At 39.4% G+C, this 13,979-nt stretch overlaps 1 protein-coding gene across 1 annotated transcript; it reads left to right on the top strand.

Annotated features, from left to right (window-relative positions):
• Positions 1 to 12,774: 12,774 nt before the first annotated feature.
• On the top strand, positions 12,775 to 13,731 carry LOC145714560 (centromere protein V-like protein 3). Its single transcript, XM_081794157.1, has one exon. It carries the CDS (start codon positions 12,840 to 12,842, stop codon positions 13,626 to 13,628), a length of 789 nt encoding a protein of 262 aa, XP_081650283.1. The 5' UTR covers positions 12,775 to 12,839; the 3' UTR covers positions 13,629 to 13,731.
• Positions 13,732 to 13,979: the final 248 nt, after the last annotated feature.

Raw genomic sequence — 13,979 nt, 5'->3', positions numbered from 1 at the left:
TGCATTGTAATGAACTCTCATCAGAGTCTCATCAAACCACGCCCATTTTTGAGTCTTTTGTCATTTATAGCTACTGTTAAGATGCCCTTGCAAAATGCGTTTCAGCTTCAAGGAGATTCACAAAAAGGACTTTTGACAAATACAGATTTCTGATAACCTTAAGGTCATAAAACTAAACTGAGTAAGGATTTCTGAAATGAACTGAAAACTACGTTCTAACAGAGCAAAAATTAGTAACATGGGACTAAATGAATTAAGGAAGATGATTGTAGTTTTTATGACACTTGTTTGAAAATATTGCTGTTTCTCTGATGTTTGTTCTTCCAGATTGAAGGAAACTTTTTCTCCTTAGGTATCTATAACTTATAGAAATGTGATAAAATATTTCTTTATGAAGAAATTGGAGCATTTATCTTTTCTCCCCACCCAAACCCTCCAGAACTTAGAAACTGTCGCTGAGTATTCTTTCTTTCATGGCAATTGTAATTACTTACATAAGTTCAATAAAAATCTGTTCTTCTTACAACAGGACACTCTTGGAAACATTGGTTATATAACCCAGGCTTTGACTGGAATGTCATATTTGAGAGAGACATACATAGACTCAGATATGACCAGACAGCTTTAAGAAATGAAGATTGACTTTATGGAGCCAATAAAGCCCCTTGGAAATATAAGCCTGATAACCCTGCTTACAGAGTTCCCCAGCCTTACCATCCCTGCAGACTGAAGCTAGTCAACTTGAGGTAAACTTCAGAGAAATTGTCACAGTAGCTCATATACAGATAATGTATATGCCTATTGCTCTATAGGCCTATTGATCTATAAGGATCACCAGAGACATTTTTTTTTACTAATTTTAGTTTAATTAGTTATATTTTTTCTTTTTTTTTAACTTTATTTTTTTTCTTTTTTTAAAATTTGTATCCAAATTAGTTAGCATATAGTGCAACAATGATTTCAGGAGTAGATTCCTTAATGCCCCTTACCCATTTAGCCCATCCCTCATCCCACAACCCCTCTAGTAACCCTCTTTGCTCTCCATATTTAAGAGTCTCTTATGTTTTTCCCCCTCCCTGTTTTTATATTATTTTTGTTTCCCCTCCCTTATGTTCATATGCTTTGTCTCTAAAGTCCTCATATGAGTGAAGTCATATGATTTTTGTCTTTCTCTGACTGACTAATTTCACTTAGCATAATACCCTCCAGTTCCATCCACGTAGTTGCAAATGGCAAGATTTCATTCTTTTTGAGTGCCGAGTAATACTCCATTGTATATATATACCATATTTTCTTTATCCATTTATCCATCGATGGACATTTGGTCTCTTTCCATACTTTGGCTATTGTTGATAGTGCAGCTATAAGCGTGGGGATGCATGTGTCCCTTCGAAACAGCACACCTGTATCCCTTGGATAAATGCCTAGTAGTGCAATACCTGGGTCGTAGGGTAGTTCTATTTTTAGTTTTTTGAGGAACCTCCATGCTGTTTTCTAGAGTAGCTGCACCAGCTTGAATTCCCACCAACAATGCAAAAGAGATCCTCTTTCTCCCCATCCTCGCCAACATCTGTTGTTGCCTGAATTGTTAATGTTAGCCATTCTGACAGGTGTAAGGTGGTGTCTCATTGTGGTTTTGATTTGTATTTCCCTGATGATGAGTGATGTTGAGCAATGTTTCATGTGTCGGTTGGCCATCTGGATGTCTTCTTTGAAGAAGTGTCTATTCATGTCTTTTGCCTATTTCTTCACTGGATTATTTGTATTTTGGGTGTTGAGTTTTATAAGTTCTTTGTAGATTTTGGATACTAACCCTTTATCTGATATGTCATTTGCAATATCTTCTCCCATTCTGTCAGTTGCCTTTTAGTTTTGATGATTGTTTCCTTCGCTGTGCAGAAGATTTTTATTTTGATGAGGTCCCAATAGTTCATTTTTGCTTTTGTTTCCCTTGCCTCTGGAGACGTGTTGAGTAAGAAGTTGCTACGGGCAAGATCAAAGAGGTTTTTGCCTGCTTTCTCCTTGAGGATTTTGATGGCTGCCTGTCTTACATTGAGATCTTTCATCCATTTTGAGTTTATTTTTGTGTATGGTGTAAGAAAGTGGTCCAGGTTCATTCTTCTGCATGTCGCTGTCCAGTTTTCCCAGCACCACTCGCTGAAGAGACTGTCTTGATTCCATTGGATATTGTTTCCTGCTTTGTCAAAGATTAGTTGGGCCTATGTTTGTGGGTCCATTTCTGGGTTCTCTATTCTATTATATTGATCTGAGTGTCTATTCTTGTGCCAGTACCATACCGTCGATGATTACAGCTGTGTAGTATAGCTTGAAGTCTGGGATTGTGATGCCTCCTGCTTTGGTTTTCTTTTTCAAGATTGCTTTGGCAATTCGGGGTCTTTTCTGGTTCCATACAAATTATAGGATTGTTTGTTGTAGCTCTGTGAATAATGCTGATGTTATTTTGATAGGGATTGCATTGAATATGTAGATTGCTTTGGGTAGTATTGACATTTTAACAATATTTGTTCTTCCTATCCAGAAGCATGGAATATTTTTCTTTTTTTGGTGTGTGTTCTTCGATTTCTTTCGTAAGCTTTCTAGAGTTTTCAGTGTATAGATTTTTCACCTCTTTGGTTAGACTTATTCCTAGGTATTTTATGTTTTTTGTGCAACTGTAAATGGGATCGATTCCTTGATTTCTCTTTCTGTCGCTTCATTGTTGGTGTATAGGAATGCAACCGATTTCTGTGCATTCATTTTATATCCTGCAACTTTACTGAATTCATGAGTCAATTCTAGCAGTTTTTTGGTGGAATCGTTTGGGTTTTCCATATAGAGTATCAAGTCATCTGCGAAGATTGAAAGGTTGACCTCTTCCTGGCCTATTTGGATGCCTTTTATTTCTTTGTGTTGTCTGATTGCAGAGCCTAAGACTTCCAATAGTATGTTGAATTACAGTAGCGAGAATGGACATCCCTGTCTTGTTCCTGACCTTAGGGGAAATCTCTCAGTTTTTCCCCATTGAGGATGATATTAGCGTTGGGTCGTTTTATGATCTCGAGGTGTGCTCCTTCTATCCCTACTTTCTTGAAGGTTTTTATCAAGAAACTTTGCTGTATTTTGTCAAATATTTTCTCTGTATCTATCAAGAGGATCATATGGTTCCTGTCCTTTCTTTGATTGATGTGATGAATCACGTTGTTTTGCGGATACTGAACCAGCCTTGCATCCCAGGTATAAATCCCACTTGGTTGTAATGAATAATTTTTTTCATGTATTGTTGGATCCGGTTGGCTAATATCTCATTGAGGATTTTTGCATCCATGTTCATCAGGGAAATTGGTCTATAGTTCTCCTTTTTAGGGGTTCTCTGTCTGGTTTTGGAATCAAGGTAATGCTGGCTTCATAGAAAGAGTTTGGAAGTTTTCCTTCCATTCCTATTTTTGGGAACAGTTTCAAGAGAATAGGTATTAACTCTTCCTTAAATGTTTGGTAGAATTCCTCTGGAAAGCCATCTCGTCCTGGACCCTTATTTTTCGGCAGATTTTTGATTACTAATTCGATTTCCTTACTGGTTATGGGTCTGTTCCAATTTTCTATTTCTTCCTGTTTCAGTTTTGGTAGTGGACATGTTTCTAGGAATTTGTCCATTTCTTCCACATTGCCCATTTTATTGGCATATAATTGCTTATAATATTCTCTTATTATTGTTTTATTTCTGCTGTGTTGGTTTTGATCTCTCTTCTTTCATTCTTGATTTTACTTATTTCGGTCCTTTCCTTTTTCTTCTTGATCAAGCTGGCTAGTGGTTTATCAATTTTGTTAATTCTTTCAAAGAACCAGCTTCTGGCTTCATTGATCCGTTTTACTGGTTTTTTTTTTTTGTTGTTGTTGTTGTTTGTTTGTTTGTTTTTGTTTTTGGTTTCGATAGCATTGATTTCTGCTCTAATCTTTATTATTTCCTGTCTTCTGCTGTTTTTGGGTTTTATTTGATGTTTTTTTTTTTTCCAGCTCCTTAAGGCGTAAGGTTCGGTTGTGTATCTGAGATCTTTCTTCCTTCTTTAGGAAGGCCTGGATTGCTAGATACTTTCCTCTTATGACTGCCTTTGCTGTGTCCCAGAGGTTTTGGGTTGTAGTGCTATCATTTTCATTGACTTCCATATACTTTTTAATTTCCTCTTTAACTGCTTGGTTAGCCCATTCATTCTTTAGTAAGATGTTCTTCAGTCTCCAAGTATTTATTACCTTTCCAAATTTTTTCTTGTGGTTGATTTTGAGTTTCATAGCATTGTGGTCTGAAAATATGCATGGTATGATCTCGATCTTTTTTACTTACTTAGGGCTGATTTGTGTCCCAGTATATGGTCTATTCTGGAGAACATTCCATGTGCACTGGAGAAGAATGTGTATTCTGCCGCTTTAGGATGAAATGTTCTGAATGGACCAGTCCATCTGGTCCAATGTGTCATTCAAAGCCATTGTTTCCTTGTTGATTTTTCGATTAGATGATCATTGCTGTGAGTGGGGTGTTGAAGTCTCCTACTATTATGGTATTACTATAGATGAGTTTCTTTATGTTTATGTTTAATTGATTTATATATTTGGGTGCGCTCACATTTGGCACATAAATGTTTACAATTGTTAAGTCTTCTTCGTGGATAGACCCCTTGATTATGATATAATGCCCTTCTGCATCTCTTGATACAGTCTTTATTTTAAAGTCTAGATTGTCTGATATAAGTAGGCTACTCTGGATTTCTTTTGTTGGCCATTAGCATGATAGATGGTTCTCCATCCCCTTATTTTCAATCTGTAGGTGTCTTTAGGTCTAAAGTGGGTCTCTTGTAAACAGCATAAAGATGAATCTTGTTTTCTTATCCATTCTATGTTTTTGATTGGAGCATTGAGTCCATTGACGTTTAGAGTAAGTACTGAAAGATATGAATTTATTGCCATTATGATGCTTGTAGAGTTGGAATTTCTGGTGATGTTCTCTGGTCCTTTCAAATCTTTTGTTGTTTTTGGTATTTATTTATTATATTTTATATTTTATATTTACACTTTATATTTATATATATATATATACACATATATATTTTTTTCATCTTTTCTCTCCTCAGAGAGTCCCCCTTAAAATTTCTTGCAGAGCTGGTTTATTTATCTATCCTTCTATTTTGAATGACAGCCTTGCTGGATAAAGCATTCTTGACTGCATATTTTTCTGATTCAGCACACTGAATAAATCCTGCCACTCCTTTCTGGCCTGCCAAGTTTCTGTGAATAGGTCTGCTGCAAACCTGATCTGTCTTCCCTTGTAGGTTAGGGACTTTTTTTCCCTTGCTGCTTTCACGATTCTCTCCTTGCCTGGGTATTTTGTGAATTTGACTATGATATGCCTTGTTGATGGTCGGTTTTTGTTGAATCTAATGGGAGTCCTCTGTGCTTCCTGGATTTTGATGTTTGTGTCTTTCCCCAGGTTAGGAAAGTTTTCTGCTATGATTTGCTCACATAACCCTTCTACCTCTATTTCTCTCTCTTCCTCCTCCGGGACCCCTATGATTCTGATGTTGTTCCTTTTTAATGAGTAACTGATTTCTCTAATTCTTAAATCGTGCTCTTTTGCCTTAATCTCCCTCTTTTTTTCTGCTTCATTATTCTCTACGAGTTTGTCCTCTATATCACTGATTCTCTGTTCTGCCTCGCCCATCCTTGCCACCGCTGCATTCATCCGTGATTGCAGCTCAGGTATAGCATTTTTAATTTCATTCTGGCTATTTTTTACTTCTTTTATCTCTGAAGAAAGGGATTTTAATATATTTTCAACTCCAGCTAGTATTCTTATTATCGTGATTCTAAATTCTGTTTCAGACATCTTGCTTGTATCTGTGTTGGTTAAACCCGTGGCTGTTGTTCCTTCGTGCTCTTTCTTTTGGGGTGAATTCCTTCGTTTTGTCATTTTGAAGGGAGAAAAGGAATTAATGAGGTAGAAAAATTGAAATTAAAAAAAATTGAAATAAAAAATATTAAAATTAAAAATTAAACACACACACACACACACAAATCAAATATATGATGCTATATCCTAGGTGTGTTTTGGTCTGGGTGTTGAAAGTGGTTTGACAGATTAGAGAAACAAAAAAAAAAGGGGGGGGGAGGTAAAAAAAAAAAAGGAAATCGTTTGAGAAGTTGAAAAAATGAATACACTAAAGTGGACTAAAATGAGATGATGTGGGTAAAAGAGAATTTGAAAAAATATACACAAAAGTAGAGAATATAGTAGAAAAAAATTAAAGAAAAATATTTTAATAAAAATTAAAAAGAAATGAATTTTTTTCATTTTCTGTATTTAATAAAAAAGATAAGAAATGAAAAAGAGAAAAAAGATAAAAAAAGAAAAAAGAAAAGAAAAAAGAAAAAAGAAAAAAGAAATCATTTGAAAATTTGAAAGTGAATACACTGTAGTATCCTGAAATAAAATGATGGGAGTAAGATAGAATTTGGAAAAATTTACATAAAAGCAAAAAATATATTAATAAAAATTAAATAAAAATATTTTTAAAAGAAATTGAAAGTAAAAATGAAGTTTTTCTGTTTCTGCATTCAAGAAAAAGAAAAGAAATGAAAAAGAGAAAAAAGAAAATGAAAGAAAAAAAGGAAATTGTTTGAAAGTTTGAAAAGGTGAGTACACTGAAGTAGAGTAAAATAAAATGATGGAAGTAAAGTAGAATTTGAAAAACTTTACACAAAAGCAAAAAATATAGTAATAAAAATTAGACATATTTTTAATAAAAATTGAAAATAAAAATGTGTTTTTTCTCTTTCTCTATTCACGAAAAAGAAAAGAATTGTAGAAGAGAAAAAGGAAAAAGAAAAAAGAAAAAAAAAGAAAAAAATTGAATAGATGAACCTGCTAACAGATTGAAATAGGACTGAAATTGTTTTGTTTTCCCCTAGAGGTCAGTCCATGTAGTTCTTTCTAGTCCATAAATTAATCCAGTGGTGAGATTTGTGTTCTTGAAGAGCGAAGTTGGCCCAGTTGGGTGGGGCTCGGTGTAACAGCTCCACTCTCCAATAGATGGCACTGCAAGCCCTCTGGGGTGAATTGTTGTGGTGTTTGTAGGTGCGCATGCGTGGGAGCGGTGAAAATGGCGCCACCCAGCTACCAAGTCTGTTCTCCCAGATCAGCATTCGTGCACCTGTCCTCCGTCTTCGGCTCTCGTCCACTACCCGCTTTTCCACTCTCCGTGACCAGGCCCCAGGCAGTACCTCTCTCCCAAGTTTTGTCTCAGATGAGGCTGTTTTCCCTGGCCCCTTACTTCCAAAGGACTGCGGCTTTGACCTGTTCTGCCCCTCTGTGAGAGGGTCTCACTGAGCAATGGCTGAATGAGCAATGGCCGAATGTCGGCTGCACCCAGGAACGCCCGCACTGTTGCCAGTGCCCCAAGACTGCGGCCAGGTGCCAGCCCGCCCCCCAAAAAGATCGCAAGATTGTGTAGCATCAGCGTTTCAAGGATTATGAAAAATCACAACACACACCTGGCACCAGGCTTCACCCTCAACAACCTTGCCCCAGCACCAGCGAATGTGGCTGCCTTTCAGGGTCTGCTGGGACCAGGTGGCTTCAACAGTCTCTACCAAATGTCCTTCCAGCAGTGGAACCACTTTTCGCCGTGTGGCCCAAGAACCTCTGTTCCTGGGGATTCACCTTTCCCACCAGAGCACCACCAGGTATCGAGCTGCGGGGTTGCAGCCTTTGCGCTCCCCTTGTTTACAGTCTTAATGGAATTTAAACCCCCCTCCCAAGTCTCTGTCCTCTCTCCACCTGCAAAAGGGGCTCCCTACCTTTGGTGGCTTCTCACTCCCCAAGTTCAGCTCTCCGCACTGCATACCTGCTGAATTCTGTGTTTCAGGTTGTGCAAATTGTTGTGTTAATCCTCCAATCAGTTTTCTAGGTGTGTAGGATGGTTTAGTGTTGGTCTGGCTGTATTTCATGGATGCAAGACACACAAAAAGCTTCCATGCTGTTCCACCATCTTCCACCAGAGACATTTGAACTAGAAACCAGAAAAGTCCATCAGATAGATTGCTGCTACCTGCTCCCACTCCATCCGAGGATGCTTCAAGCCTGACATCTAAAATCTTCTCACTGGTAGCACTAGGGACTCAGGCACTGGGTTTATAATTTGCTCCAACCTGTGTTCTTCTTTTGTTTCCATAAAAATGCCTCTTATTGATTACCTGTTTGCTTGCCAACTAAGCAGAGTCTATATGATGGCTAATACCACTTGCTGCACCTAATTAACTCCTTCTGGGGAATAAGAATCTATATAGATAAAATCGGGTAGCAAGCCACTTGGCTACAAGAAGACCCTCACCACCACACCCCCTTTCCAAGGTGGCTGGTACTGATTCACTGATCTGTGCTTTTGGATACCCATTGATATCAAATCAATTTTAAAGGGAATGATGTGTATAATTATACTGTTACTTTTCCTTAAAATATACTTGGGGATACAATTAATGATTTCATGTAGTACCAAACTATGTAGGAAAATATTCAAGTTCTCAGATAAGGAATTATCTCTGATAGTTCCCCTCCATTAGGAGAACGGAGTAAATATTGTGTCCTGCACCATGTCAAATCCTTCCATTCCAAAGCCCTTACTGTACCCTAATTCACTTTGAAGTAGTTACAAAAGATGGACCTCCACCCATGTTCTATAGAAATGGAAGTAAGGATTGACAATGGGACAATTATAACAGAAAAAAACAGCATGTCTGACTCCATGTTGCTTCTATTTCCCCTACTGCTGTGATCTATAAATTAAAAACTTCTTTTCAGCCCTGCCTGTAGGCATGTCACAGCTAAAATTTGCAAAAAACTGTTTTTTACCCAAAATCCACCTCACCTGAGGAAATAAATAAGTAGTTAGGGTGGTCATCATCCCAATTCTTCAAGATTGAGGAATGGTCAAAACTCACAGGGGATTTGAGGGGTGCCTGAGTGGCTCAGTCGGTTAAGCCTCCAACTTTGGCTCAGATTATGATCTCACAGTTCATGAGTTCGAGCCCCATCTTGGGCTATGTGCTGACAGCTCAGACCCTGGAGCCTGCTTCAGATTCTGTGTCTCCTACTCTCTCTGCCCCTCTCCTGCTCATTCTCTCTCTCTCTCTCAAAAATAAAAAAATTAAAATTTAAAAATTGAATAAAAAAAACTCAGCAGGGATTTGAAATAGTACCCCATAGAGTTAATGAAATTAAAACTAAGAGAAAGTTAAAAACTTGTTTTTCAGATAACTGTTTCCCTCTATTAAGCTATTGTGTCTTTTCAGACCCCACTCACAAACTCACTAGCCATCTTTGGAGAAGGCTGGAATCATCAACTTATATGGTTCCATCCTAGGGAAAAGCAAGGCCCTACATTCCTTACCCAGAGATAACAAGCCAAGACCCCATCCAGGTACCAGCTCTCAGAGCATGCACTTATCTCCTTCTCCTTGTCCTAAGATAACCTCCTGTCAGGGGCTGAATTTTGCCTCCTTCTATTGTTAAGTCTCCATACCAAAACATGGGAATATATGTTACCTATACGTTTGCTCAATGCACATGCTCCATCTTTCCTCATAACTAATTGTAAATTTCCCTACCCCTTTATCAAGATGTATGTGGAGGTTTCTTTGCATTTTTTCTTTTGAGTATATTCCAACATCACATTGGTTCCTTCAAATTGTACTTATTGGAATTCTTCTACTATCCATATACCTTTGTTATAAATGTTATAACACACATAAAACTAGACAATCTAAGCCAAGCATGCATACTGTTTATTCATCACTTGGACTCAATAGAAAACATATATTACTTTAAAGCTTCCCACCATTTATGATACAATAAATCCCGCTCCCCCCCCCAACAAGGAACACTAGATTAAAAAATGTACATATATCCATAGCTAGCAATGAGGGACATGACAGACCCAGGGCAGACAAGCCAGTCACACTGGCACTGAGGGACATAAAAAAGGGCTAATCATCAGTGCTTTCTGAGGAAATATTATTGATCAAAATGGGGAAAAATAAGGATATTTTCAATTTTAATGTTTGTGGACCCTGCTTCTGGGCCCCCAGGAAAGCTATATTTTAACTTTTACCAAGGTCAGAATGCCTTCAAAGCATGGGCTCTATTTCTGCCCTGAGCACATACTGTGCATCTGCTTCATTAGCAAATAACCTAATAGAAACATTTCAAACTAAAGAGTAAAAATTACCCTAAGTTCCCATACCTCTGAAGCCTGCAAATGCGCACATACAAAAAGTATAAGATAGGGGCGCCTGAGTGGCTCAGTTGGTTAAGTGTCCGACTTTGGCTCAGGTCACTATCTTGCGGTCCATGAGTTCGAGCCCCATGGAGGGCTCTGTGTTGACAGCTCTGGAGCCTGGAGCCTGGAGCCTGCTTTGGATTCTGTGTCTTCCTCTCTCTCTCTGCCCCTCTTCCACTTGCGCTCAGTTTCTCTCTCTCAAAAATGAGTAAACATTAAAACAAATTTAAAAAAAAAGTATAAGATAACACCTGTAATTTTCTGGAATGTCGTTCCTCATGATGATTTTAACTCAATGTAACCAAAAACATATATAACCGTGTATTAAACGTTTCTCCTCCGGAGCTTTCTCTTTGGGAAGATTGTGTATCCCAGGCAACTGTCCTCACTTGGGCTCTTCCTATTCTTTCAGAACTTCTAAAAGATTTGTTCATTTTGTGTTGACAATAGCAAGAACTATGAAAATCGTAACTTGAATGAGAAAAGATAATCAAGTAGCACCAACAGAGAGATGATTAAGATGTTGTAATTAACGTTGTAATTAACTGACAAATATTTTAGAGCAACCATCACAAAAATGTTTCAATAAGCAATTATAATTTGTATTAAACCAGATGAAAAAAAATAGAAATCTCAGAGATAAATAGAAGTTATATTTTAAAAAAAGGCAACTGTAGAACTGAAAAAAAAATAAAAAAGAACAGCAGCAGGAATTTTGCAATACTGCTGGATGGGCTCAAAAGATTAGAGTGGAAATTATAGAAATTAGCATTACTCGAGCATTGATAGATAGATAGATAGATAGATAGATAGATAGAATTGACCCAATTTGAGCAAGAGAGAAGTAATAGATTAAAGAGAGAGAGAGAGCAAGTGGATCCTTCCTCAGAGAATTTTATGATAATAACAAAAGTTCTAAAATTCCATATGGTCAGAGTTCCAGAAAAAGAAAGTGGAATTGAAAAATTATAATATGAAATGATAACTTAAAATGTCAAAAAATTTGGTGAAAAATATAATCCCAGAGAGTCTAAAAATAAGTGAACAGCATAACCCAATTAAATCTATGCCAAAATACATCAGAGGCAATCTTTTATAACTAAAGACAACACAGAAAGCAGTTAGAATGACACATTGATTATAGATAAACACTAATATTCCTGATAGTAAATTTCTCATCTGAATAATGAGGGGTATTAAGAAATGTCCTGATATTTTTTAACTGTTCAAAATAGTGCTGTGAACCATGAGTTTTGTATCCAGTAATACTATCTTTAATGGATGAAGCAGAAAACAAGTCATTCTAAGGCAAAGGAAAACGAAGAGAATTTGTTACTAGCAGAGGTATGCTGAGAGAATACTTAGAGTAGTTGCTTAAAGCAGAAAAGAAATGATAAAGGGAGACTTCTGGGGGCATCAGAAAGAAAGTATAGTAGAAAGAACATACATATGGGACATATAGTAGGCTCATGAGTTGGAGAAATCACATCACATGATTAAAACAAAAAATCATAAAACCATCTGATAATCTAGGCAATTTTGTTTAACAGTAGGAAAAGTAAAGGGACCTAAATAGGAGTGAGGTTTCCACATTTCAGTGGAAATGATGAAGCTTCTATCAGTAGACTGTGGTAAGTCACATATGTATATTGTAAATCCCAGATCAACCAATGAGAAAACGTTACAAAGCAAAACACTCAAAAATACTATAAAAAAATCAAGATGTAATTCTGTAGTGTTTAAAGTAAGGCACAGAAAGGCAAGAAAGGAGGAACAGTTGAATGAGATACACAGGAAACAAAAGAAAAATAATAAATTGGTAGACATAAACACTAGCATATCAATACTTACCAAAATTTAAATTGACTATGTTAATTAAGAGATTAGCAGTATCTGTAAGACACACAACTAAGCATACAAGGTTTATATGAAAATCACTTCAATTTCGATAATATAGGTAAATTAAATGTAAAAAAGGATGGAAAATGTCATATCATGCAAACATTAATTAAAAACCAGTTGTAGCTGTTTTAATTACATAAAGTAGACTTCATCACAGAGAAAGTTAGGAGAGATCAAAATAAAACATACATAACAATAAAAGAATCAATCCTCCAGGAGGAGTCTTTTTTGATCCCTCCAATCCACCCCTCCTGTAAGTATGGATCTTTCTCTGCCTTCCAGAGACCTCTGTTCCTACCTCTGCCAGAGCAAGCACCACACTATTTTGGTTTTTATGTTTTTGCATAACTGACCCTAAAAGATTGTAGGTGCTTTAGAGAGCCTAATGCATCTCTATATCCTCAGAGTCCAGTACAATACCTGGTGTCCAGCAGGTGCTCAGTCAATAATTGCCTTTGACTGAAATTCAGGCCAGTAAAGGCTGTTTTGATAGGGTCAAAGGAAGGGTCGCTACATCATATTCAACAAGTGGCCAATCAGGCTGATGCAATGAGGCTGCTCGGTAACTTACTAGGAAACGAGGGGCGGTGGGCACGCGCTTGAAAGGCTGCAGGCGCCATGGGCAGAGTGAGAAACGGCGCAAACACCCAGCAGCTGCAGGGGCAAAAACGGCCCGGGGATCCCGCCGCAGCCTGCGCAGCCATCGCGGTCATGGGCGCGCGGCGCCCCCCTTTCCAAGTCCGCGTGGGGAGCCACGCGGCGGGGAGGAAGCCGGTGGCCGCCCGGCGGGATTCCGCAAGGTTGCGGCGGAAGCGCTGGTGGCGGCGAGCCCGGGAGGCAGCCTCCAGAGGCCCGCTACCAGCCCCGAAGCCGCCGGCGCCCGCCGCGTCCCGGGGCGAGATGGACCTGGGCGCGCAGCGGGAGCGCTGGGAGACGTTCAGGAAGCGGCGGGGCCTCAGCTGCGAGGGCGCCGCCAAGTTCCTGCTGGACACCTTCGAGTACCCCGGCTTGGTGTACCACACCGGCGGCTGCCACTGCGGCGCGGTCCGCTTCGCCGTCTGGGCCCCCGCAGACCTGCGCGTGGTGGATTGCAGCTGCAGGCTGTGCAGGAAGAAGCAGCACCGGCACTTCCTCGTCCCGGCCTCGCGCTTCACTCTCCTGCTGGGCGCCGAGAGCATCGTCACGTACCGATCCCACACGCACCCAGCGCTGCACAGCTTCTGCAGCAGGTGCGGGGTGCAGAGTTTCCACGCGTCTGTCTCTGACCCCGGGGTTTACGGCGTCGCCCCGCACTGCCTGGACGCGGGCACCGTGCGCAGTGTGGTCATCGAGGAGGTCGACGGTGGCAACTGGGGGGAGGAGGCCACGAAGGAGCTCAAGGCCATCCAGAACGCGTCTGCGGAGTGAGCCCCTGCCTCTCCTGAAGAGGAGCAGTGACTGGGGCCGCCACCCGCCTGAAACGTGCCCGGTGCCCTTCGAGGGGGCCACCTCAGTGCTTGTGAAGGAATTACTGTATGAAAGAGGTCGGTTTCTGGACTGGGGAACCCGTGATGTCGCGCCAAGCTTCCACCCCTTCCCTCTCAGTGTGTTTCAACGGACTTGCTTATAATCAAAAAACTGAGCACACATGTGTCTGTGAACAGCCCTAATCTTTCAATCCAGTCAGCAAGCAGTGTCTCTACCTTTGCAGGTCGCCTTGCATAACACTCAGTTGTATTATTCTTCCTACAGTTTTCACAGATCATTTTCAGATTATTC

The sequence above is a fragment of the Panthera onca genome, chromosome X (assembly GCF_046562875.1).
Source record: "Panthera onca isolate mPanOnc1 chromosome X, mPanOnc1 haplotype 2, whole genome shotgun sequence".
Taxonomy (NCBI): Eukaryota; Metazoa; Chordata; class Mammalia; order Carnivora; family Felidae; genus Panthera; species Panthera onca.
Note: the sequence above shows the minus strand (reverse complement) of the source record. Positions and strands in the feature narration are given on the sequence as shown.

Excerpts from the sequence above, each read along its gene's own strand:
- LOC145714560 (XM_081794157.1), top strand. The coding sequence starts at position 12,840 with ATGGGCAGAGTGAGAAACGGCGCAAACACCCAGCAGCTGCAGGGGCAA.